The 26,987-nt window shown below is 39.5% G+C and overlaps 1 protein-coding gene across 1 annotated transcript in view; it reads right to left on the reverse strand.

Annotated features, from left to right (window-relative positions):
- The window catches only part of LOC117789890 (hornerin), a 38,616-nt gene that overhangs the window by 9,095 nt on the left and 2,534 nt on the right, over window positions 1-26,987 (reverse strand). Inside the window, exons 2-14 of the mRNA XM_034629066.1 lie at window positions 16,249-16,353; window positions 15,671-15,795; window positions 13,480-13,577; window positions 13,209-13,417; window positions 11,835-11,987; window positions 10,435-10,607; window positions 8,475-8,732; window positions 5,325-5,804; window positions 4,856-5,245; window positions 3,893-4,177; window positions 3,637-3,822; window positions 3,432-3,578; window positions 1,393-2,764 (exon numbers count right to left, since the gene is read on the reverse strand). Coding sequence (XP_034484957.1) covers window positions 1,393-2,764; window positions 3,432-3,578; window positions 3,637-3,822; window positions 3,893-4,177; window positions 4,856-5,245; window positions 5,325-5,804; window positions 8,475-8,732; window positions 10,435-10,607; window positions 11,835-11,987; window positions 13,209-13,417; window positions 13,480-13,577; window positions 15,671-15,795; window positions 16,249-16,353 — 3,981 coding nt within the window. The remainder of the gene's footprint in view (window positions 1-1,392; window positions 2,765-3,431; window positions 3,579-3,636; window positions 3,823-3,892; window positions 4,178-4,855; window positions 5,246-5,324; window positions 5,805-8,474; window positions 8,733-10,434; window positions 10,608-11,834; window positions 11,988-13,208; window positions 13,418-13,479; window positions 13,578-15,670; window positions 15,796-16,248; window positions 16,354-26,987) is intronic.

Below are 26,987 nucleotides of genomic sequence, written 5' to 3' on the forward strand. Positions count from 1 at the left end.
CTTTTGGGTAATTCATTTGAGCGTTAGACAAAAATTAGTTAACATATTTTAGTTGTTAATTAGTCATGCGTGAAATTGAGCTGACTAGACTTTGTGCTGACTAATTTCTGAAAGAGTTTTGAGCAAAATGTAAGCAAATTATACATTAATATAAACACAAAACAAAAGGCAGTTAAAGATAGAAGCTATAGTAAAGGATATACAAATATGTAAATTTCTATACTTAGCTACTTTTAGAATTATTGAAATTTGAAGTATCTTATAAATGTTTTAAAACATAAATGATTTTTTTGCTAAAGACACTCAAAAATAGAATAAATTTAACCTATAAAAATTTTTAATTAAATTAAATTTTTATTTTGTTAAATTAAACTAATAAAAATATTCAATTAAATTAAAATTTAAATTTTAGTTAAATTTATTCTACTTTTGAGTGTCTTTATTCAATTATATCTGTTGCTCATTTGAAAATTTTAATATTTTCATAGTAGTAAATTCTTAAGTAAATACAAAACTTTTTTAAATAATCAGTTCAGCCATAAAAAGAAATATCTGATAAATTTAAACAAATTTACTTTAATTTTGTATACTCTTCAATTTTATTAATAAATTGAATTTTGATATATATTTTGCTGCACTTTGGCTTAAATTAGTTTTAGGGCACTTTTCTGTTGTATCTGCAAGATACATAAGCTACAAATGTACTTCATATGCTTTACGCCTGCGACCACGCCTACTTTCGCATAGTCTTCATTCAAGTTAATTAAATTCCCGTCTATGTGCCAGACACAAAACTTCAGATAGCAGCAAGTTTATTTGCAGACATAGCGCTGCTTTTGATAACACACACACACAAAGACAAAGGGAGAGAGAGAGAGAGAGGGGGGCAAGTCATAAGAGTGTGTGTGTGTGTGAGTGTGTGCATGCAAAGATAAGTGTGCATGTAGCTTAACCCAGGACAGAGTCCTTTTGGCCCTCACTGTTTACAATGAGTCTTTGCAAAATAATCAACATAAAAGCTTCAGTTGCTTATCAGACATAATGGTATGTAAGTAAGTACGTATGGTGTGTATCTTATTAAGGGATTTAACAGAAGGCAGCAAAAAAAAAAAAAACCTAGTTGAAAATTAAGTATACGCCACAGAGTGTGTCGATAGTGCGAATAAAATACGTATTCAATTAAAGTGAGGCGGCAACTGAGAAAATCAAACGAAAAACTTGAGCTTGCTCGTAAGTGAAGAAGTAAGAGTTGCATGCAACAAGACACAAGAGACAAACAAGACAAACAAAACAAACAGTCAACATTCAACGGAGATGCGGCAAGACACAAAGGGATGTACAACGACAACATGCGGCAGGTTGAGGGGGCAGATCAACCCGAGGATTACTCACAGTTTGTTGCGTTGAGGTGACATTCGATGGCGCGACATTCTGTCCATGCTGCAGATACACTAATGGCCCACTGGCTGCACCACCTGCACCGCCTGCACCACCTGCAACACTTGCCGCCTTTGGCTGCTGCACAATGGGCGGCTGTTGTGTGGCGCCTTTGTCAAACTGATAGTACATGACATCATTGGCGGGCGCCGAGCCACCATAAAGTGGTGCAGGCGGTGGCGGTGGATCAGCAGTCTGGGCGCCCGAAATGTGATAGGCACTCGCCTGTAGCTGTTGTTGTTGTTTGGGCGAACCGTTGCCAGAATTGGAACCAGAAGCGGAGCCCGAATTGGATGCGGCAGCATTTAAGAGACCCGGCGGCATCTGTGGCATCTTGTAGTTGTAGATGTAGGGACGCTCGTATTCACCGCCATGTATGTAGGATAGAAACAGATCCGATTTGGCCGGCTGCAAACCAAATCCGCTGGCATTTGTGGCACCAACACCAACACCAACACCACGTTGGCCCAAAGCGCGATTGTAGCCGATGTTGTTGTTGGCCACATTGCTGCTGGCATAGTGCATGGGATAACAGCTGGCATTGGCCAGCAGCTGTGTCTTCGTGACACTCTGACCCGACAGACGACGCGTTGGCACTCCAATATCCGACTTGGCATCACGTCTCTTCACCTGCGCCGCACTCGACGATGGACCCTGATAGTAATAGGGAGCAGCCGGATTGTTGGGCCACTCCACAAAGCTACGTTGTCGGCTGAAAGCAACACCACCACCACTAGCACCACTAGCACCAACACTAGCTGACACCAAGTTACCCGTGAGATTGCTGCTGCTGCTGCTTGCAACACGAGCGCCGGCTGATCCCTTGCCCAGTGCATTGTTCAGACTGAACTTGTACTGATTGTTCTCAAAGGTCGTGTAACTGAGCAGGCGATTGCCGGCGCCAATGTTGTTGGCACTGCCTTTGCCACTGCCACTGCCACTGGGGCAAGTTGGCGGTGTCGTTGAGTTAGTATTAGCTGAAGTGGAGGAGGTTTTTGTTGTTGTTGTTGTTGCTGTTGGCGCTGTTGCCGATGTGGCACCATGTACTGGCGCCAGATTTGAATTTGGATTGTGATTTGGATTGTGACTCGGGTTAGTGGACGATTTGTAATTCGGCTTCTGTTGCCGCTGCTGCTGTGCGAATAGCGAACGTTGCTGTTGCTGCTGATTACTCACAGTCTGTTGCATGAGGCTGTTGTAGCCACCATTGTTGCCACCTCCACCGCCTCCACCTCCACCGCCTCCAGCACTGCCAATGGACTTGCGATGACTGCCACTGGAGGCTCCAGATGATTTGTTCGTGCCATAGCGTGTACTATCGCTGGATCTGTTCGTGAGGATTAGATAAAGAAAAGCGGAAATGTTGCATGTCAAATCAGGTTTAACTAAACAGTCGAACTTTTCAAATTCGCAAATTCGTAAATTTAAGCGATTTTTCGCGTTAAATTCTTACAAATTCAGATAGGCAAAGTATGGAAAAAGTGGACAGTGATGGGAAAAAATTTGAGTTTTCCAAATTTAATGTAGAATCAATTATTCGACCAAATCATGAAAAAAATTACATTCCGCAGTGAAATCGGATAAAATTTGGCAAAGTTATGGCAGTTTAAAGTTGATGAGATAGGGTCAAGGGGAAAGTATGGGAAAAATGGGCTGAAGAAAAATTACATGTTTCAATATTGAGACAGAATCAAATTAGAGGTTAAATAATGATAAAATTGACATTCCGCAAGGAAATCGGTTGAGATTTGACAAAGTTATGACAGTTTGAGGTTTTCGAAAAATGGACAGTGATGGAAAAAAATGAAATTTTTAACGAAACTGAAAGGACAAAATCTTTCGATTTTAACTTTAATCAAAAAATCGTACTGGAATCGAAATCGATATTTGTTTCGATTTGGTTCCCTGATAATAAATAGTTAATAACAAGAACTTGATAGTAGAGAAGTTAGACGGTAGGAAGGTACATAGTATGTGTACTAGTATTTATTTACCTTTCAGAGGAGTAAGCATAATCCTGATCGGCACCCAGTCCGGAGTCAGTGTGCTCATGGGAAACGCGTAACGCGGAGTTCTCCAGTGGACTCAGATTGGAGCCAGTGGGTGAGATAAAGTCACCCATGCTCATGCTAGACATCATGCTGGATAGAAAAAGTTATAGAATCATAACCCCAAGGGGCAACCCTTTTTCTCACTTACCGCACCAATCCATGTCCATTGTTGCGATCGCATTCACGCGACGAAATTGTGCTGGCCGAGCGTATGGAACCGTTCTTGGGTGCACCACCACCACCACCGCCACCGCCACCAGCACCAGGGACACCAGCAGCATTGCCCACGCCGCCGACATTGCTATCATGCGGATGAGAGCTTTGGTAGTAGAGTCTACAAGGCAGCAGTTCAATATGAGAAACTGCCAGTAGCACTCACTCATTGGCATTTTGGCTCAACTCACCCTCTAATCCGATCCACGCGATTCTTGGCCTGTCCAGCATTAGCCGATCCACTGCCATTGGTAATCGTATTGCCGGATCCATTGCTCTTGGCACCCACACTGCTCTTGCTGTTGCTCTTGTGGATCTTGAGATTCGAATTGGAACGTTTCGAGGTCGTCTCCACCACTGTGTAGGGTATTTCCCGCAGCTGCTGCTCTGACATCCCAGCGGTGTCCACCAGACCAAACTGCAGATGCTTTGCCAGTTCACTGTTCCACATGCGACTGCGCGATTCCGACGGAGACCTAAGGCAGGCAAGGATTAGCAAGATGAATATATAAGTTGTGCTAATAACATAAAATCAATTATTTTCGAAAATTATCTATCAATATTATCGATAGTTGCATCATGATGAAACTATTACTTAATTTTTTAATTATATAAATTTAAAAATGCAATCCGGATGACAGAACTTGCTTATTAACATACTTCAAGCTACAAAAAATAACTGAATTATTTCGTGAATATCTTGCGAGTCTTATATCCGTTTTTGATGAAATTCTTAGAACAGATGCAAATTTATTTATACATCATATGAGCCAAAACTTAAGCATATAGCTTTAAAAATGCTCTTGTAATCCTTTTTTTGTATAATTTGCTTTGGCAATCTTATATGATTTAATATGCCGGCGAAAAGAACGTTAGACTCTACATTGAAAATAAGCTTTATATGCGCATGGTATAGAGTAACCTGCGTTTCAAATTTAAAGTGTCTAGCTCTTATAGTCTCTGAGATTGACGCGATTTTTATGCGGAATCAGCGTAAGAAATTTAAAAAAAATGGTTATAAACATATATAGAGAAAATATGAAAAATTTATAGTGTATTACCTCATATCACAATATAATAAGTACTAGTCTTAATTATATATAATATAATATTATAAATTTTTTTTTTTAGCAGTTTGTACAATTTGGACTTACTTGTTCTTGCGATGCCGGCGTGACTTGTGGTGCGAGTGTGTATCCGAGTGGCTGTCGTTGCTGTGGAGGCTGCGTGCCACCATGCTGCTCTTCGAGACGGACGCCTGTTGCACGGAGCTCTGTCCGAGACTTGCCTCCGCCTGGCGGCGTTGCACCTCACGCCACTGCGTGGTGGAGTCAATCAACTCCGCGCTGCCGCTGCGCATGGAGGAGCTGCGATGACCGGAGTAACTGCGTCCCCTGGTGCTGTCGTGATCGGAGCCACCGGCGGAATCCCTGCGATGCCGATGCGAGCGTCGATGCTTGCGATGATGCGATCTTCCCGAGCGTCCAGAGCCACGCGACAGTTCGCTCTCATTGTCCGAGGTGCGACGATGGCGATGCTTGTGACTGTCAATAAAGGAATTGAGTGGGAGTCTGTGGCATGTGGCATGCGGCATGTGGCATGTGGCATGAGAGTTGCACTTACCGACGCGTGGAGCGCGAATCGTTGGATGAATGACTCTCCACGGAGCTGGAGCGATAACGTTGCTGCTGATGCGAGGCGGATGAGGAGCTGGCACGTTGCTGTCGATGCGATGACGACGACGTCGACTGTTGATTATGATGCTGATGCTGATGATGCTGATGATGATGATGCTGATGATGACTGGTGCCATGACCATGACTATGGCTATGATGATGATGCAGGCCACCGCCCGTGGTGCTCACCGATCGCACCGAGCGTGGACTTGACGGATTGTGGCCAAAAAGCGAACGCTGCTGCGATCTGGGCCAGGGGGCACTCCGTGTGCTGCGCGGCGAGTCAGGTGTCTGTAAATTGCTGCTGCCATTGTTGTTGTAGCTGCTGGAGTTGTTGTTCTGCTGCGAGGATTGCTGCTGATGACTGGGCCGCAATCCCAGGCTAGTGGGTATGCTATACGTGGAGCGGTAGGGACTGTCGTAGTTGCTACAAATGAAGAAAGGAGGGGAATCAGTCAGCAAAAGCAATTGCAACGCTCTCGCATTATTTTGCCATAAATTTAAATTGTTTAACATAAACGTTGATTAAAGTCTGCAAGCCAACAGACTCCATTTAGGCTGTCGCTGGGCAGGATCTCCAACTCCTCCTCCTCCTCCCCTCCCACATTTTCAGCCTCAGATCGACACAGACAAATAATGCGCGTGTGTAAAATTGAGTAATTGCCGCACTGGCAATCAGCGGGCAATCATTTCGAGAAGCTCTCCACCAACATGGACAGGGACAGGGACTGGCACATGGACAGGGACTGGGACATGGACAGAGACTGGGACTTGGACATGAATGTGGACATGCTGTTGGAGACGACTCTGCCGGGACGTGGCATTGTGCCTTGTGATTTATGTCCCGCTTGCCATTGGTGTGGCCAACTTGATTGGCCTCTCCTCTCTTCCTCTCTTCCGCTCCAGTCTTCTCCAGTTGCTTCAGTCTTCTCCTGCCTGTGCTCTCCTCTTAACGTTGCCACGCTTGGCTTCCTTCTTTGTTTGCAAATGATAAACGACGTGAGCTATTCGCTCCTTCCATCTCCTCTCTTCTTTCTCCTTTCAGCTCTCTCCTCTCTTCTCTCTCCACTGTTTGCAGCGTGTTCCTTGGAATTGTTGCGCCAGCGATTACACACTTCTTGGCTACCACTTTGGTTAATTTATGCATAGATGGTGGCCTTTGCAGCAGTGACATTGATGGGGTCAAATGCGGCATTGCCACTGCCACTGCCACTGCCCCAAGTTAATGATGTTGCAACTGATCGCACTGCAATCTGTTGCATGCCACATGGATGACTATTTCTATTATTTACCTGCTGACTAAGCAAAGCCGTACTCTCTTCTCCAGCTTAGCTTGCTGTCTCGCTCTCATTTTCATTCTCCCTTTCTGTCTTCTCGACAAAACTTTATTGACAACTTTCCAGCTCTTTTTATCTGTCTCTTTCTTTGTTTCTCTACCCCCTCTTATCCTCTCTTTTTGTATTTTATCCTTGCTTTTTCTTTCTGTCCTCCATTTTCTTTATATCCTTCTATCTCGCTCTCACCATATATCTTTCTCGCTGTCTTCCATCTCACTCGATCTATATAGTATGTATATCTTTCCCATTTGTGTCCATTTTCTGATCCTTATATCACTTTGTCGATCTGTCGATCTCTCTGCCTTTTTCTCTCTTGCTTACTCCGTCTGTCTTCCTGTCTCTGTCTTCCTTTTTGTTTGTCTCATTTTCCCGTTCGCTCTACCTTTCTCAGTCATTCTTTTTCTTTGTATCTATCATTCCTACAGTTTTTATTTAGTACCTTTCTGTCTTGTTCATTCTTTTGTTTTCTTATCAATAAATTATTTTACTCATTTTGTAACTCTCTATTGTGCTGTCAATGATTTCTCTCTTTCTCTTTCTATTTATATTGATCTTTACTTTTCCTCAAGGGTTTCTCAAAGAACTATTTTCTATGAGTCAATATCCATTAGACTTTTGCTGCATGATTCCACATCCTGTCGAAGTTTCCGCAGCACAAAATTGAACTCTTTCCCCCTCTCTCTCGCACTCTATTTGTCTCTCTCTAATGGTGGATTTTTATTTGTCCATATATAATTTGATGTGCAAAACCATAAAACATTTAATAAAAGTTGCGTCTAGACAATGTAACTGCCTTCAAATGGCAACTAAATGGATTTTGAGCACGAAATCGAAACATGCCACAGGAGCACTTGGACACAAGGACATCCACAACAACAACAACAATAGCAAGTTGAAGTACAATAACAATAGCTAAAACAATGCAAAGGCGACGGCCTGTCAAATCCACACCCACTTCCCAAGTGGAAGGAAGGAGGCAGATGGGGCATGATGAAGTGTTTGCTGCATTGTTTTTATATTGGAGACTGACTGAGAGAAAGAGAGGGAGAGAGAGAGATGCAGTGGGAAGGGAAATATTCACTATGCCAAAAATGGCAACTTTATTTGTGCAGACAGTCCAAGAGAGAGAGAGAGAGAGAGATAGAAAGAGAGAGGGGAAACGCCCCACAAAAAACTCGCATGTTGAAAATTAAAAACAGATCAAAGGAAGATGCAACATGAGAGCACTTCCGGCTCTGTCTCTGGCGCAACTCTCGAAATTATTACCCAAAAAAAAAGTGCTAAAAAAAATAAGGGACAACTACGCTAAAAGTAAGTGGGTGTATATACACTACTGGTCAAAATATTAAGTACGTTGTTGGAATTGGTACAAAAAATGTGTTATAAAATTCTAGTGGAGACTTTTCGCGAACTTATAAGCTAGTAAGAAAAAAAATAACGCCAAAGTTATACAACATAAGGGTGACTGTACCGGATACTTATGGATAAGATTACTAAAAATAAAAAAATATTGAACCAAATTTCATATATTTGAGTTTTTGACTTTGTAGAATTGCTGTACCAATTATTTTCACCAAATTTTCTATAATGTATTGTAGGTTAGAGAACTTAAAGTGAATTGAATTTGTTCTTTATATTTATTAAAAAGCGCTCAATATACCTATTATATTGACCAGTAGTGTGTATGACGACTGACGTTGGGTAAATCAAAACTTTTTTGCATGAAATGAAAACAAATGATGGATATTTGGAGTACTCACTTGGCTTGGTTCGAGTTGGCGTTGCCATTGCTGCTGGCCAAACTCTGCAGTGGCAGAGGCTGTGGCAGTGGTCGGTTGCCAATGATGATGCCACCACCACCGACACCACCTAAACCACCAGCGACACCACCGCCGTTGTTGCTGTTAAAAAAGTCATCAATCACGCGTCGGGGTTGCCGCTTGGAGGGAACACGCGTAAAGGCGGGCGGCGCTCTTCCGGCGGCAAGTGCATCCTTCTCCGTTTGCTTGTCCGTGCGACTGTTGTGGGTTGGTTGGTTGGTTGGTTGTTGGTTGTTGGTTGGGTTTGGGTCAGACATGCGAGATTGTTGGGGCAACAACATAAAAGTAGGCATAAAGTCGTACAAATATATATATTAATAACAAAAATAAGCAGCAAAGCACAATGCAAAATAAAAGCGAAAGAAAAGCATAAAACTAGAGAGAATGCTACTGTCGAGTGTGCCCGACTGAGACACACCTGGCAACCAGGCAAGCAATATTCGAGTAGTAGAGTATTCAATATACGATATCTTGTATTTGCATTTTTGTTATTAACTTTTTTTTTTAATTTCATTTTATTTTACTATATTTTTTATATATATTTTTATATTATATATTATATACTATTCTGCAGCAGTGGTATCTTCTTGATTTGTCTTTTATAAATTCCCAGTTTATTATTGGTTTGAAAATTTTCAGTTTCGAGACAAAAATCTTATTTTATTAGATTTGTTTCTTATCAGTATGAGAAATTATATGAACAGACAGTCAGATCTGGCATTAACGACTCGGTTTTTGATGTTAATCAAAAATATATTTACTATATAAGGTCTACCTGTTACATACATTGCCTAAAATTTATAAGCCCGCTCTATTCTTTAAGTACAGGGCTAAAAAATAGAAATAGCACGAATACAAGACGTTCAGCTGATGGTTTTGGCCGGTAATAATGAACAGTGAACCATAAAAAGGTTGTAAAAACTTTCATTTGTTTCACAAATTAAAAAGGCCGAGCAGAGAACTCGGTCTACAGTCGTTAAATGCGCCGTGGCGCCCAAAAACTTTTTTTGGCCACGGAAAAAAGAAGAAGTGAACCACCCTCCTGGCTAATACTTGTAGTTTCATTTGAGTTGCGTTTTCGCTGAGTTTACGGTTAGCCACGTGTTCGTCGATTTAGCCAAGTTCGTAACTAGTAGGCACCAAGTGCAAGAAAGTTTTCTGCTGGCCACGCCAAATGGGAAAAATGGCCAAATGGCCAAATGGCCGCAGTCTCCGCACATGGCAGTCGTAAACATGGTTGAGGTTGGAGGGCAGCAAGTTGGCCAAAAGTCCCTGCCACATTCGTCATGCACAATTGCCTTGCATTCTGCTGCTCACAGGCATTTCACAGAAAGTCATTAGTGGGCTTTGCACTCGACTTGGCCGCCAGCAGATCCGACATTTTTATTGGACTTCCAATTAGCTGCTTTGGCTGCTTTGGTGTAAACTTGATCTACTATATGTGAGCTTAGCTCGGCATCTATTTGAGATGCCGTTGTGCTGCTTGGGAACCAGCTCAAATTGCAGCAGGTTTTCGACTTGAATCAGTTCATTGAACGAATCTGCACAGCGCTGGACTGCCCTTAATGATCTAATCACATGGGCTGCATGTGCATTCAACAAGGATTTCGAGTGTGCCGGGTTACATTTTAATTGGCTGCACTGCAAATTGGCAAACTGGCTAATAAATTGGCAAGCAGGGCATGGCCATAATATACAAGCATAGTATGTTATGCTGGCCCTCTCGCATCGGTTTAATAACTTTATTTAATGCCTCGACTCGACTCGACTTTGACTCCACTCCACTCGACTGAGTCTCTTGGAGTCTCACCCACTCTCACATGCACTGGCATGTGGCAACACTTCCGGCAGATTTGGCTTGAATGCCTTGAAGCACTCGGGGTTTACTTGGTTTACTCACCTGTGTCTAAAGCGCGAGCCGAGCTGAAACAAATCCGCTGCATGTGACTGCGAATTGGGCAGAGGTGCAACTCGCACCTGTCTGAAGAACGCATGATGCTCAACGCAGCATCTCCACAAATGTTTGCACGCCGATTTCCTTGGAGTCTCAAAGCCATAAGTGCTGAGCTCATTCTATTGATAGAGAGATGGAGAGAGATGGAGAGAGAGAGAGAGAGTATAGGAATAGTACAAGTGTGATAAGCACTAAGTCAAGTCACGACAATGACTACGACGATGACGATGTACAGAACGCTGGAGAGCCATAAAGCAGAAGAAGCTGATAGAGAAGGAGTCTCAGACCTGGCTTTTGAAACCTTTTGCCGACAAACGATGCAGTTGCCAACTAAAGGCAAATTGAGTGAATGAATGCCCGAGTGAATTCTGCGTCGAGGCAAACTTCCCTGCCAATGTAAAGTGTGAATTCTTTGACAAAAAATATATATATATATGTATTCCCCTTCCAAAAAAAGCAAAAAAAAAAAAAAAGAATTTTGTGAAAATGCGAAAGTTTTTCGGCTTTTGTGTGCGTCAAACTGAAGAAAAGTTTTTTGATTATCAAAGCGTTAGCACCAAAAAGTGTTCAAGTTAGAATAGCAACCGGGCTAGCTACCAGATACCATCTACTATCTACCAGCTACTTGTTGTCTAACGAGTGCTTCCTCAGCTGCCGCACTTGAGAACGTTGACAGCTAAAAGTTGTCGCCCAACGACAAAAAATTGGCGACACTGCAAAATGGCTGTAAAAAGAAGAAGTCTCTCTATCTCACAACGAAATTTGAACACACTTTAAGTTGAAGAAGTTGTGGCTGACAGCTTTGGTAGCTTTGTCGTTTAGCTGATAAATTTAATGTTGCCAGATCAAGTGTTTTAAAGGGTAGGTGGCAGCACTAAAATTATTCTGTTTTGGAACAAAACTTAAATAGACATTGGCTATAATATATGACTGCTGATAAAAACATCATGAAGTACTAATAAGCTATACATATTTTTTAAATTTGGTTAAATTGAGTGCTGCCAGATGCACTACAGATGCTAAACTGTCAGATGGCAGCACTGCCACATTAGCATGTTCAACAAAAATGTCAATTTCTTCAATATAAAATCCAAAAAAAAGTTCTATCACATGCTCAAGTTTGTATTTGTAGTGCAATTCTGAAAGTGTCGAATTACTTGTATACCCTTTCCGCAGCGAAAGCATTAAAAACGAGAAGAGCACAATGGCAAACGAACTGCAAATTGTGTAAAGCACTCGAGAGCCCAAAAAAAATGTATGGTTAAGAGCAAATACTTGGTCGTCATCGTCATCGTCGCCGTCGTTGACGTCTTTTGGCTTTGTTGTTGGGTGTGTTGAAAATTTACATTTTTATCGCTTATCCTGAGCATAAAATACCGTCCTTTATAATAAACTTTGGCAATGCGCGGCCAATAGTAATGAGCCACCGTCGTCTTGTTGCGCAACACGACAATCCCGCTGGGTGTCAGGCCCAAAAAGTACTCGACACTGTCCTCGCCCTGCAAATAAAACAGATGAAAACAATGAGAATAAAAACAGAAATGAGTTGAGTTAGAGTTGAAGTTAAAGTTGAAGTTCGACGGGGAAACTTGCAGAAACTTGGGAACAAAGTGTAGCTTTTGTTTTAGCTTAAGCAGGCAAGGCGACTTAAGTTCTTGGCTATTGTCAAAATGAAATGTGTGTTAACAATAGAAAAGTTTACTTTGACCAGCTTGGCCTATTAGTTACTGGCTGCATAGAAAAAAAAAGATATCCAGATTTACGGATAAAATCAATCCAATGCGATATCATGAGTACAATAATTTCGCACTTTCTAAAACCAAGTACAAAATTCTTGATTCAGACAAGATTTTTTTTCGTAAATCTATATTTAAGTGTCTCTGTAAGATTTTGTAAGCTTAAGTATTTTAATCTTCTTGGAATTTTTTAAAGTTCAGTCGTTGCCATTTTATTGGCATATTGTCTAAATTTAACAATAATATTCTGAATATTTATTTAAGAAAAAAAAATTAAAATCAAGAATATTAAACTTGCATTGTAGAACTTTCATCTTTTTTTTTTCTGTGCACGCTTTATGGCCAAGTCTTCCCCTTAAACATAAACAGTAAAAAATCATAATAAAAAGAAATTGTAATTTTAGCTGTTAATTAAATTAAGAAAGCAAATGCTCTAAAGGGGTGAGTGTAAAGGGGCAAAGTGGGGACTGGCAACTGGCGCCGCGATAGTCAATGATTTGTGTCTATAAACAAACAGAGAGAGGGGAGTGGAGAGAGAGGGAGAGGGAGAAAGGGCAGCACATACCACAGGCATGTGTAGTACAGAGGTTTTCACCCTCCCTCACACACACACACACCACCACACACACACATATGTCTGGTATACAAACACAGCTGGTGATTTATTGAGGTTTGATATCAAAGTAAAGGGCAATAAAAAATGCAAATGAAGTGCCAACTTACGCAGCACAAAAGCAGCTACAACATAACAGAGAAGAAGGAGGAGAAGGGGTTGAACAGGGGTTGGGTTAGACTCAACTCAGACAGAGACAGAGTGGGCGTGGCTGTGGGGAATAATCATTGCGCTGCTTCCCCCCCCAAAAATGTGAACAAATGATTTATAATATTTGCCATGAAACGAAATTAAACTTTGCATTCACATTGACCCCTTTTTGTGGGCAGCTCCTCGACACAGACTGCTGTGGTTCTCTGGATTCCACTCACCAGCACGGGATGCAAATCAACGCCATACATGTCATGCCATTTGACTTTGTCCAAATAGTTCAACTCGGCACTGGATGGCGACATGCCCTTCAACTGTTGATGCAGCTCCGAGACGCGGGTTTCCAACTCGCTGCTCTGATTCGGCAGCAGGCGAAACTCCGAGACATAACCCTTCGAATGCCGTCGCTGATCATAGTCCCCCAATTCAGCTGGAATGTAATAAATATTGTAAATGTTAGCATATCAAATTTAAAGGGGACATCACACTCACATTGCACCACAAAGGCGCCCAGTTCGGCGGCCAGCTCGAAGGCGACGGGGAGACGTCCTTGTAGTACATCCTGTTTGACTTGCAGGAAAAGTTGATATCTGTCATTGAAATAAAATGAACAAATTTAATTAGTTGGTAAACACACTCAGAAAACAGTAAACAAATTGTCATAGCGCAACAAAAAAAGGGTACTCGACTTAGAGATGCCCACTAATTGTAAATTTGAAAATGATCCTTTAAATAGCAACAGACAAAATAAATATGATAATTAAAAAGAAAATAATTATACACAAGTTAAAAAACACAACTTTTAAATAACTTAGACCTCAAGTCAGCGATTTGTTTGTTTTTGTAAAGGCTTTTATTTATATTTAATATAATTTAATTGTGAGTTTTTCGTTAGTTTTCGTTAGCGACCTTTTTCTTTTGTCTAATTTGAATTTAATGAATAGGTTAGCTAACTTGAAGTCTTATTTAATAAGAAACAAGTTTTAAAAGGTATTAATAATCATATATTAACACCTTTCCGAAAAACAAGAACAACTAATTTTTAGGAATTTTTGCATTTAAAATCTTAATGTTAATGTATTTATGAACTCAAAATGCCTTCTTCTGCCTGTTACATACATAGTCGGAAAGTTATTATACTCTTCTCTAATTTGATTGTTGAGTATAAAATTGATTTGGATACGACTTTGATGTTTTGACCTAAACACACAAACAAACTGTTGACTTTGGCCAACACAACAGTTGGCAAGAAGAGTTTGCAACATATTTCACAATTATTTGCCTAACGAGCAACGTTGTAATTTGTGTGTCTCTTTATTCATTCACAAACATTCTCTGATTATCAGCGATTCAATATTGTTAATAGAACGCTTTCAACTGTCCTTTAACCCAAAGCTCATCAGCAGCACTTCAAGTCCATGTTGCACGTTGAACGTTCGTGCAACATGCCACAATCTGGCTGCCTGCCTGACTGTCGAAAGTCAATTGGCGTTTATTGTGCGCCGCAGACTTTGTATAGCTAAAATAACAAAATTCTCTAGCTTTTCTCCACCCTTTGAACTCTGCACTTCAATAATATGCAATGCAATTTTCTCTCTCTCTCTTCAGTTGAGGGTATTAGAGATATAAGTGCAATTCACTGCATTTTCATTGCATTTATATGCGCCAATATTAGCGCAGCAGTTGGCGCGAGTTTTGATCATGTTTGGCCAGAGATTGCCATCCGTTTCCGCATCCCCCTCTGCCCCTCTGCCCTCTCTGCCCCTCTACATCTCTGCTGCTGTGGATAGGAGCACAGTCGTCCACTTGGTGACGATTATGGGCAACGTGTCGTCGTATTAAACGCAAATATTTGCACACACCAAATGCTTGATAAATGCAGCTAACTGCAGCATGGCTAGAACACGACATTTGGCGTAAACCACGCCCCCTTTCCCCTACTTTTCTCTGCCTTCCAGCTATTAGCTTTGATATTGCCCCCTTGGGATTTTCACATTTTCATGACGATTGGCGTTTTTCGCAATTCATTTTGCTTGTTGTGCACACACACTCACACCACAAATACACACGCACACTCACACACACACTCTTGCGTGCATAAATGTGTATTAAATGCATTATGCACCATCCATTAGTTGTCTGCTCTCTGACCAAAGTCCACAGCCCTCAAATCGACTCGATTAATTTGCATTTTATTGAATTGTGAGTGCATTTGAATATGAGTGTGATTGCATGTGTGTGTGTGTGTGTGCGTGTGGCAATTAATAAATTGAATTTATGTAAAAAATATGTGAAACATTTAACTGTTTAAAGTTTTTATAATGACAAGCATAAAGGAATTGAACCGGGGAGTACTTTTAATGGGCTTAAAACGATTTCAATAATCATTTGGATTTTCTGACATTTCCCCAATCCATGCTACAAATTTTGCAGCAGACGTTTAAGCTTCTTTAACTGTGCATTTAAAATTTAATTTTTTAAATAAATGCAATTCTTTTATTGTTCAGCTTAATTCGTAATTTTATTTTAAATTTTATATGATTATTTTTTACTTTAAATAAATGAAACAATTAGAAAAAATTAAAATAATTAAAACTAATCTCATGAAATATATCTCATTTTAATTATTGTTCTAAATTCCTACTTAGATTTAAATTTAAATTTAATAATTCTTCGAGCTCACCTCGTTATCTCTTCGAGCAGCTTACACGGATCGGCGGCATAAAATTTGACGCCAAAATACAAATCATATGGATCCGATTTAGGCTTCAGTTGTCGTGAAATGCGCGACGCTGGATCCAACCAGTGCTGAAAAAGGCAAAGAAATTGTGGAAAAAATGCAAAATAAATATCAAATTGATAACATGGCGTATACGCAATCTGCGAGCACAAACTCCTGGCAACAGCTGACAGGTGGCGACTTTGAACTATAGACGTTTTTATGGCCAACACAAAGGACAAAGCAGGCATAAAAGTGAATTTCAATGAAGGCCAAAGTGTCGCCCCTTTTGCCGGCTTTCTCCCAACACGTTGTCCATATATGAATGTGTGTGGAAAGCGAAATTATATAATTTGCCTTGCAGGCGCTTTCGTCTCGCCAAGGCTCAAAGAGTTTTGCCAAAGAGACGAGTTTTTGTTTTTATTCTTAACGCTTTCGCATGCGCCTCAATGAATTTCAATGAAAACGAAAATGAATTTCAAAAACCAATATGTTTGCCCAGCAGCTTCTCACTCACTTTCCCGAGAGAACTCTCCACTTACCGTTTGATTCTCGTCGTCTATGTAGCGTATGCCAAAGTATGAAGTCTCGATTAAATTGAGCCTGGCAAAAACGACATCCAACAGCGCTTGGCCCGGCAAATCGTCCTGAAAATAGACAAGAAAATTGTTGTTAAAAGGCTGTGCAGAGACAGATGAAGAAAGAGACAGATAGATAGAGAGATGCGGAGAGCAAAGAAAAGGCGCTGGCAAAAGCCATTCAATGGCAAGGCAAACACTCACAACACTCGAAAAGATTCGAAAAGACTCAAACGCTGCAACTGAAACATTGAAACATTGAAGCACTGGCAAACTGTTGAGCCGTTGAATGGACACTGAAGTCTGAGTCTGAGTCCGAGTCTTCGTTCTCTTTCTCCTTCTTCTCCTTCTCGTGCAGCTTCTATATCTGTTCTCTCTGTGTGTCCTTCTGCTTTCTCCTACACTCTCTCTCCTATCTGCCTGTGCCTGACTGCGTCTGGCCAACAAAAGTGAAAACTTGCCGGCGACAATTATTCAATTGGAAAATTGCGCTTTTTTCTTATTTTTAGGGCCGCATTTTGTCGATAAAAATATAAAAAAAAGGTGCAGACAGCCGCCTCTAATGCCACGCCCACAGTTGCTGGCTTATCAAACATTTTTGTTTGATTTAATTGGAATCGTGTGTAAGAGTGTGTGTTTGTTTGTGTGTGTGATGTGATGTGGTGTTGTGTCGACTTTAACGCTTTAAAAAGCCAATTTTTGTTAGCGCCAATAATAAATTGAGTTGATTCCCCAAGGGCAGAAAGGCGAACACACTTGCAACCGCAAAATACGCAAACTATGGGATCGAGAGACGCACTATTGTTAACCGCAAAGTCCCACACACACACACTCACACACACACACACACATTCCACTTGCCACATGTGTGGCATTGTCTGCTGCTCCTGTGCCACATCTGGCACTCGATATGTTTGAGTTTTGCCGCTGACCAGACACTATCTCTGGCCAATCCCTCGTCTGACTTTTGAGGCAGCCAAAGGTTTTTTCTTTTTATTTTATTTTTTTTTTTGTATTGCGCTTTTTATTTGGGGAGGGGGCATGCCGACTGCTGCCATGTTTTATTTATAGTATTTTGCTTGACCAAACATCCCTTGGTGTCCACAGAAGTGAGAGAAGATCTCTGGATGTTGCATCCCCTTTTATACCCTGGCAGAGGGTACTTCAATGGATAACTACATCATATAGCTGCCATGGCATCAATCGGTCGAAAATCCACATTTAATAAGAAAAACTTTCTTATTTTTTGAGTTATCTTAACCATTCTCACAGACTGTGGATTTTCAATTATTTTATATATTCAGAAGAAATCTCAAAATTTTACTATAAGTATGAACAAATTTTCTGTTTTTTAAAGTATCTCAAGTATTCTCAAAGACTTTATATTTGTGTTTATTTATTTTTTTGTTTCTATATTGTAAAAAAAGTTGGCTGAAATTGGGCTGCTTTATAGGAACGATCGGCTGCAAATTAAAGTCTTATTTTAAAATCTTTGTTGTTTCCAAAACTTACCCAAAATTGTCCCAAATCGTACTAGTTTATAATATAGCATAGAAACGATCTGCAAGTATATTAAATTCTCGGCATAACCTTTCTTTTTTTTTCACTTATTTTAGTGTGGGGCATGTTTTATTGTTGTTGCGTCATAAACTTAATGGCTGACAAGTGTGAACAACCCGAAGTGGAAGTCGAAGCTGAAACTGAAGCCTTGTGTATTGGCATCTTCGATTGAATTTATGTTAAACTTTTGCTGACCAACAAAAGGACAAACAAACTGCAATGAACTGAACTGATGATACCGTTTTGTAAGTTGTCTTTGGGGGATTCTAAAATGGCCCAAGAAAATGCGCTTGCTTGGCGATAATCTGTATATGACAGCACGTGTAACCCATTGCTTCCTTTTGCTCTCCCTCTCACTCTTACTCCCTCTCTTTCTCTTCTCCTCTTCCCACATCAAAGGTCAAGCCTAGTTGACTTCTTGTCTGCAAGGATAACCCAAGGGAGCCATAAACCATGTTGCAAATGTTAATAATGCTGGAAAACTAATTGTGAAATGAATGACAGACAGTTGAACTGAAAGTGCATTGCAAGGATAAGCATAAAAGGACATGCTGTCGTATATGACACAGTGACAATGGCAGCTGCTAAACTCATAATGCGAATGTCCTTTCAGTTGCTTTAAAATTGCATTACGTATACGACATGTACGTGCCATGGTCCTGAAACACATTAGACAATCGCTCGTAAAATGTTCAACCAGAACGACATACGAGATACAAGATACATTCATAGTCTCATTGTTGCAACTTGCAACTTGTCGCCTGTTGCATTGTTCTTCAATGCTTTTACGTAAGGACATAAGTAGAAAAGTGCATTTTAAAAATGCATGGCATACATGAGACTTCATAAAGTTGTTGTCGGTTTGTTGTTGCTGCCATTTACTAAGCAAAAAAAATATTCATAGCACATCTCTCTAAATAGAATACTTGATGACTGAGTGTAATCTCTTTCTGGTTTCTACTAAAAAAAAAATACTGCATGAGAAATGAAAATATTAAGAGAATTTAATAGAGTGCTTGAAGCACATAATAAGAGAATTCCAAATTGTAATTGCATATTCAGACTTGGTTTTAGTTCTCATAGTTCTTCCTAGCCTGGTTTTATTTTACTTTACTTTTTGAATATATATTAAAGTGCTTTCTGGATTGCACAGTAATTTAAATTCATTTCCTTGTATTTTTTATGATTTTTAAAATAGCATATTTGATGAGCTAATGGCTTGAATAACTTATTAAAGCAAAAACAAATGATTTAAATTTCTTTATGACTGAGTTTAATCACATTCTTATTACTTTAAATAATGATACATTAAAATACAATTCTAAAATGTGAAATACAAATAAAATACATGAAACCCTTTTTCTGAGATTTGAATTTAATTGAGTGCATTAAGCATAAAAGAAACAATTTCAATTTTATAGACAAATTCAAATCTCAAATTCTAGAGGCGCACCCTTTAAATTTCCGCCATAATAGAGTAATATAGATACTTTTGGTTCGATCTTAATGAACTACGTCTCGTGCATGCCTAAAAGCCCTCGATGAAGTTATGGCCTAAAATCAACGTAACATATAAAGACCAAAATGGTCTGCAATTAATCACAAACTCTCGACGCAAACCCGGAAAAACTTGTGTGCAAACAAAAGTGTTCAAGTCCCAAAAGGTTTGGCCCAGTCCAGCTCCATCCCCTGTTTATTGGAACTGCCTCCCTCTGTCCTCTGTCCTCTGTCCATCAGTTGAGCGAGCTCAATAAATTATGTTCGCCTAGCTGAGAATCAATGACGTAGAGAAGAAGTCGAGGCATCAAAGGCGGCCAAGAGTGGCGACTTTTAGATGAGCCAGTGCCATGATTATGTTGATGCTAATGATGATTAGGTCTTTGGCTTAAATGTCTTAATCAAATTATGCTTACTTTGATGTTTCTTGGAGTAGCAAGTTGGCGTCTGTCGGCCAACCAATCCATCCATAGCCCATTGCTGTCAGCCAAGCCCACTTAATGAGCTTACATTTTTAGTCAGATGCCACCCTTAGTCTGTGCCACTTCGACCACTCCAACTGCCCCACATATAATGCTACGAGTTCAGTTGTCTGCGCTTTTCTTGTCAGCTGTCGGCAACAAGAACTTTTGCCATGCAACTTAATTAGTGAGCGGCAAGTGGAAAACAGCAAACTCTACCACACACGAGCACGTGAATGGGTGTGTGTGTGTTTCTCCTTAGTTAACTTGCCACACTCCACATTCCACACTCCACAACGAGGGCGACACTTTTCTACGGTTAAATCCCAGCAGCGTCTTTTGGGAACTTAATCAACACGCTTTCCCGCCAACTTTGGCTACGTGACTAACCCAGTTTTCTTCGACTCGGCAATTGGGAATGGGAATCTGAATCTCAAGCTGTATCTCAATCTGAATCTGGGCGCTGAATTGCAGCATCTTTTGAGTTTAATATAATTAACACATACTCATAGTTTTTGCCTCTCCAGATACTTTTATACTCCAGTTACTTTATTCCACAATTTGTTGCTCGCTGAGAAGTCGGATTATTTTTGCTGCTAAATTGCGAGTTCTCATAAAAAGAAAAAAATAATAAAACACCTTGAACCAGCTGTAATATAAATCTGCAGCTGCTTCAAGGACTCTCAGTTGCAGATGTATCTGTATCTGTAGCTGTGTATCTTTGACTGCATTGTGCGTTTAATTGCGCTGCTTGGCTTAAACGTGCGCTGACCTTTGACAACAACACACATACACACACACACACACACATACATTTGCTTGTGTTTATAACGGCATTATGAGTTTTAAGCTGAAGCGAACAAACAAAGCTAAAGAAGAAGCAAAAATATACTTATATAAAAAAGGAAAATGAAAAAAAAAAAAAACACACAGTTGTTTGCAATGTCACAGACAAAACGGCGACAAGAGAAGAGTACAGATGACGCATAGAGTTGAAAAGAGGAGAAGGGAAGACAAGCTGAAAAAAAGAAGAGGCTGCAATGGCAGATACATCGTGTCTCCACGTTATGCACTAAACAGAGACAAAAACAAAGACAAGCCAGAACCAAAATGCTGAAAACAGATTTATGTCCATGTGCCGTTTTGCCTCCCCTTGCCACTTGCCACTTGCGACTCCCCCTGCCTCTTGATCATCCCCAATTGAGGCTGAAACGTTGATGCTGTCGCATCTTCACCTAACTGAAAACACATTCAACAAACGAGATTTGCGTAATTCCTGCAGAGCTCAGTCAAGGTTCGTCTCGGTTTACTGTTTGCCGCTTGTTCTCTCGTTGTCGAGATGCCTCAACGTTTTGCATACTCTATACGCATTGAGGTTGTAATGAAAACTCATCCATTTAGTCAGCAAAAAGTACTAGAATAAGAAGTTGCATATGGAATTGACAATCAATGAACACTTAAGCTGTATTTTTAACATCTCGCTGTGTTTATAATATTTAAGATGGTCTTTTCAGTCGAGTCTAAATCAATAGATCATACTCAAACTCCTTTACTTATAATAAATATCCTTTAATGCATTTCCTTTTCAGAATAACTTAATATTCATTGATACCTATTTATTGCTGTTTGTAAAACTTTAATCATTAAGAAACTGGATAAGTCGCATTGGTATATTCTTTTCCATTGAGATTTATTAACTTTCCTTTAATAACAAATTTTCAATTCCTTTCCGGACTCCGGATTTCACTTTCGGCATCATCTTTCGTTGATATTTGCAACCTGTTTTAATATTAATCTGTTTAGACAATCTTCATTAAATGTTCTTTGAATTTAATTTCTTTTAACAGCATCTCTTTTTCAGCAAGAAGTCAAGTTAACAGATGCCCTAAAATAAAATCTTGTCAGCATATATTGTTGAAAAAGAATAATATCTTATTGCACTGCATAAAATAGTCAGTTGTGACTTAATTTTGCTTGAATTGCATTCCATTTGAGAGTATCTCGTTTTCAGTTTGATCAAGTTACCATTTGGCATCATCTTGTTGTTGTTTTGTTTTGAGCTCTCAGCTTAGAGGCACGCTGTCTGCTTACGGGAATTTTATTTCGCTTGCCACGCCATGGCACAAAGCCTGACAATGCAGCATGTGGCATGGACGGATTCAGCTGCAACTTGAATGTTCAGCTTCCCATACGAAATGCCATATGAGTTAAGAGCACCATCTCTCGACCATCTCATAGCGGCACTTTTTTTTTTTGCTTTTTCTAGGCTATGTCAGTTGTTAGTTGTCAGTTGTCAGTTGTCGGTCGCCAGTTTGTTCGTTTGTTCGTTTGTTGCCGCGTTCGTTCGTTCGTTCGTTGACATTTGTCGCATCTTTTTGGCGTTGCCTTTGAGGCAGCTTCACAGCAGCAAGTTTAGCTCATTTGGGGTACGAGCAATCAATGTTGATACATGTGTCTGCCTGTCCAGCCCATTTGCTGTATGTTCTGTGAAATATTGCACATGCAACTGTGCAACTGAACAACTGAGCAACTGAACAACTGTGCAACTTGTCAGCTGCTTTCCGGCATGAAAAGCAAGAGCTACAACTTCCGCTGCTGTCGAGAGACGTCGTCAACGCCTCACCTGCATCGTCACTTGCATTTTCCGCAGTCGCACGCAAAAGTTCCAACAGATAGAAACCAAGACAGACACCCGGACAGTCAGACAGACAGTCGGACAGACAGCTGAATTCTTGAATATCATTGTTTGCCTCGCTGGCTGGCAAATATTTTGCGCTTATCCTCGCACATCACAAGCTGTAAAAGAAGCATAAAGAGTAGAAATAAAATGAAAAGAAAATCCCAAATCAAATGAAACCAAACTGAACTGAACTGAGCTGAACGGAACGCCGTGGTCTGTGGCGTGGACTCACCTTGAATTTCTTTTTCTTTGGCTTGTGCGCCATTCAAACGCTTGGATAAACAAACGGCACAAAGATACAGATACCGACAGAGACATAGGGCGCAAAAAGTCTAGAAGTGGTCTTTATTGGTCTTGTCTGGTCCAGTCCAGTCTACAGTCCACAGTCTCCAGTCTCCAGACCACCAAGCGAGTGAGTTATCTGATGGTCGCTTTGCCTCTTGTTATCCCCCCTGTCTCTTTTTTCTATCCGTCGTTCTGTGTATTTGCGTTTAAAGTTTTTTGATTGAATTGTTGCAAATTGTTTGCAAATCTATTTCGATTTCGATTCTTTTGCTGCCATCGAACAATTGCTTTTTGTCTTGTCTGGAGGCTTTTGCGGCCACGCAGATATCGAGGTATCTGCAAGCACACACATATACTTAGACAGATACAAAGATACTCGCGGTATCCAAAACCGACATGACACTGAGTTATGGTTCTGACAGCTGCAAAAAGCCAAACGACGGCCGCACAAAATTCATGCCGAGGCTTTTAACCCAACCTGCTTTTTACCTTCTATTTACCATTTTTGTTTTTTTTCTTTTCAATACAAATTTTTTTTGTTCTGTTAGATAATCCTATTAGCAGCCAAAGCGCAACTTCAGCAACAGATAAAGTAATTACCCCCTGTCCCAAAAAAAGATGCTTCGCTGAGTTTTACCAAAGGTAAAATGTTCAACTTTTCGGCTCGACCTTTTTATTAATTGCACCCTTTTATATACTCTACAAGAAAGGGTATTTAACATATTATAATATGCTGTGTAAGTAAGTTAAATTTCAACTTACTTATAAAATGTTAAAGTCCACCCTTTTCCAATTTCATTTGACAGCTTAAATCAATGAGCTGTCATTTGGTGAAACTGCTGATTTTTATTTACATGGCCAAGGAAATGTTGTGTTTAAGCCAAGTTATCGCAAGGTGTGGGTGTTGTCCGGCACAGAATGTGGAGGCAAAAAGCATTTATTTAGCCATTAAATACGCTTCATGAGTTTTTCGTATTTTCATTATCAATTTAAAAGCGCACAAGGCGAGCTGTAAAAAAGCTTTTAACTTAATTATGTTGGCCATAAACTGCAGGTTTATTTGGCCAGCTTGGCGTGTGAACGCTTCGACCAACACCGACTCTAATTAAATGTCCCCGAGGCATAAAGTCCACGCCGTGACCGCAACACACACACACACACACACACACACACACACAGATACAAATGTATATTTGTATCTATGAAATGTATCTAGAGATACGCTATTTTTTGTTTTTTTTTTTGTTTTTTTACTTTGTGCTGAAGTGTTTGCTCGTGAAATACTTGAAGCAATCATTTTTGGTTTCTGGCTTGTCATTGTGGCCAGCCTGAAGTGTGTTGAATGATTTACATAAATTCTCAAATGACCGCGTCGCGTTGCGTTGTGGCACCCTGTATTGACAGAATTAAGCGCTAGTTAAATAAACCCACACTCTTGGCATACTCTTCGACTGTTTTAACTGTTAAACTATACAATATATAATTATATAACCTTATATAACAACAGCAACAATAACTTGGTCAGACAACCACAATGAGAGCACTTGAAGTTAGGAGACGAGAGACAAGAGAGAGAGAGAAAGAGAGAGATAAAGAGAGAGAGAAAGAGACGCAAAATGTTTCTTCTGGGCCGTGGCCAAATGTCATTAGCATGTAAGCATGATAAATGACCAAAATGTGCGGCTTTCATACTTCGAGTATGTTTATGGCCATAAGAATGTTTTGTCTGGGCCCAAACGGGTAGAGGTACAAGCATATCTAGGCATGAAGTCGTCAAAGCCATTTGTCACAGTTTTGCCAACTTTTCTACACTGAGCTTTAAGAAGCAAAAAAAAATGCAAGCTGACTGGTCTGCTCTATTTCTTGGTCTTTATAAAGGCTTTAAGTTTTTTTTTCCCTCAGTTTAATTTTCTTTGTAGGTGTAATTTATTTAGTTGTTAGACAAATTTTTTAACTACAAATAAGCTAGATTTGACTAAGGCATTTGACATTTTAGCTTTTATGGTATTATTTACAATTATTTGGTTAGTTGTTTAGGTCTATTACAATTATTTATTTTATTAAAGTAAACTAGGGAGACAACAGAAGTTATTTAAAATAAAAAAAATAAAAAATTAAAAAAATTGTTTTAAAATATTGTATAATACTTAAATTTGATTTTATATTTATTAAAGTACAAGTTTAAAATATTTTAAGCTATATAAACAATATTTTAAAATTATGGTCTTAGCTAAATTAATTATTGCAAAACAAGAAAACTTAAATACCACTTAAAAATTGTTTTTTTTTTTTTGAAGCATTTTAAATTGTCTTATAATTGTCAAACCATGTTATGCAAAAAATCTTACAAAGGAATTCTCTCAATATATACAGACTTACAATACTCAAAAGACTAAGCAGTTTTTCCACAATGAAACTGAGAACTCTTTAAATCAAAAATTTTACTTATTTCTGAAATTTTCGACAAGAAACAGTCTATTAATTAAATGGTGCGTTGTAAGCCCTTCCAAAGATTGTTTTGTGTAGACAACATGAAAATCATTTTGAAACAGTTGCCACACAGCATGTTAAAGTATCAGATATGTAACGATGCTCATGTTTTTGAACCATGGTCATACATATCATACACACACACACACGCACACTTATTGTAAGTGTGTATCTTTGTTGTCTACATACCGCACACATAGCAGAAATCAATCATACGCAACGTGCGCTCGGCTCGTCATGGCAATGAAATATCGATTACGACACGTTGTCGAGTCAGTCCCACAACAGTGACTGATGTCGCGGATGTATCTGTATCTGTAGCTGTAGTTGTAGTTGTTGTTGTTGTTGCTGTTGTTGTTGGTCTGATACAACCAGCAACTACAACAACAACTACACTTTGTCAGTTCGTTCCAATGAAATGCAAAACGAGTCAACCGCAGGCTGTTGGCTCCCGCAACAGCTACCAATTTCTGCCCCTCCCTCTCTGCTCTCTTCCCCCCCATCCACACCTGTTTCATTAACGCAAAACTGCAGGCAATGTCGACTGTCGACTGACGGACTGGCGACTTTAAGTGCGTGCGCTTAGTGCCATCGGCAGCCGTCAAAAGCAGCAGAGACAACGACAAGCGCAACGAGACTCGCCGCGGCTGCCACATTGACAGACAGTCAGACAGCTGGGCCAAGAGAGCGTGTAAATAAAATTACGTTTGAAGTAAGGCGGCCACACGCATTTTTATACCCCACAGATCAGAGTACTTAAGGTTTAAGGTTGTTAAAGTCTACTAACTATTTAAGCTGCAGCTTTAAAACTTTTTCTAATAATAACACTAGTAAAATACAAATCTCTATGCCAAACTTACTTTTCTGATAGTTACAAAAAATTTTATTTTTTTTTTAATTTATATATTTTGTTTTTTTAATAAACGTAATTTCGCAAAGCTTAACATTTCATGAAAGCTTATTGATATATTATTATTAATTACTTGTAGTCATTACTTAAACTTTAAAAGTCCATTCACAATTGCAGATTAATTTAAAAAAATTATTTATTTTTTTTTAAGTTGAAAATAATTGCCATAAGTTTTGTTAACTTATTTTTATATATGTGCATTAATTACAAGTCGTCTAAGATGTTAATCAATGTCAATAAAAAAAGATGAAACTCTAATAAAAATAGATAACATTTAAAGCGAAATTTTGTTGCTGTATTCAAAAATATTTTTCAAAGAATGTCTTGCAGTCAAGCATTCAAGGGATATTAAAGACAAGTGCACATTTAAGCTGAGATTTCATTCACTTTTCATAGCAATAATTGCAGAAAAATCTTTAAAATGAATACTCAAGTTGCGAAAGTTTGCTAACTTGAATCATTTGACAGTTCCATTCTTTGGTTACTATTTAAAATCTAGTGAATAAATCTTAAAGCTGACATAACTTTTTCAAAATAATATTTAAAGTATAAGCTGCAAAATATTAAAAATAGAGTTGCAATATGTATTCAAAGCTTGCTGCACAGAGTATCTGACAGTCTATCATAGACAGTGCGTGGTTGGCATCATAGTTGTTTTTTAATTCGCTGCCTTTTGCATATCGCAGCTGAGCCGCCGCACTTTGTATTTTCATTCATGGCTGCTTTTTTGGTATTTGTCGGCGGGCCTTTTATCAATCATGCGGCTGACGTGGTACGTGAGCCTCTCGGCCAATAATTACATGCGATAAGTTGCCCAAGT

Source organism: Drosophila innubila (genome assembly GCF_004354385.1).
Source record: "Drosophila innubila isolate TH190305 chromosome 3R unlocalized genomic scaffold, UK_Dinn_1.0 2_E_3R, whole genome shotgun sequence".
Taxonomy (NCBI): domain Eukaryota; kingdom Metazoa; phylum Arthropoda; class Insecta; order Diptera; family Drosophilidae; genus Drosophila; species Drosophila innubila.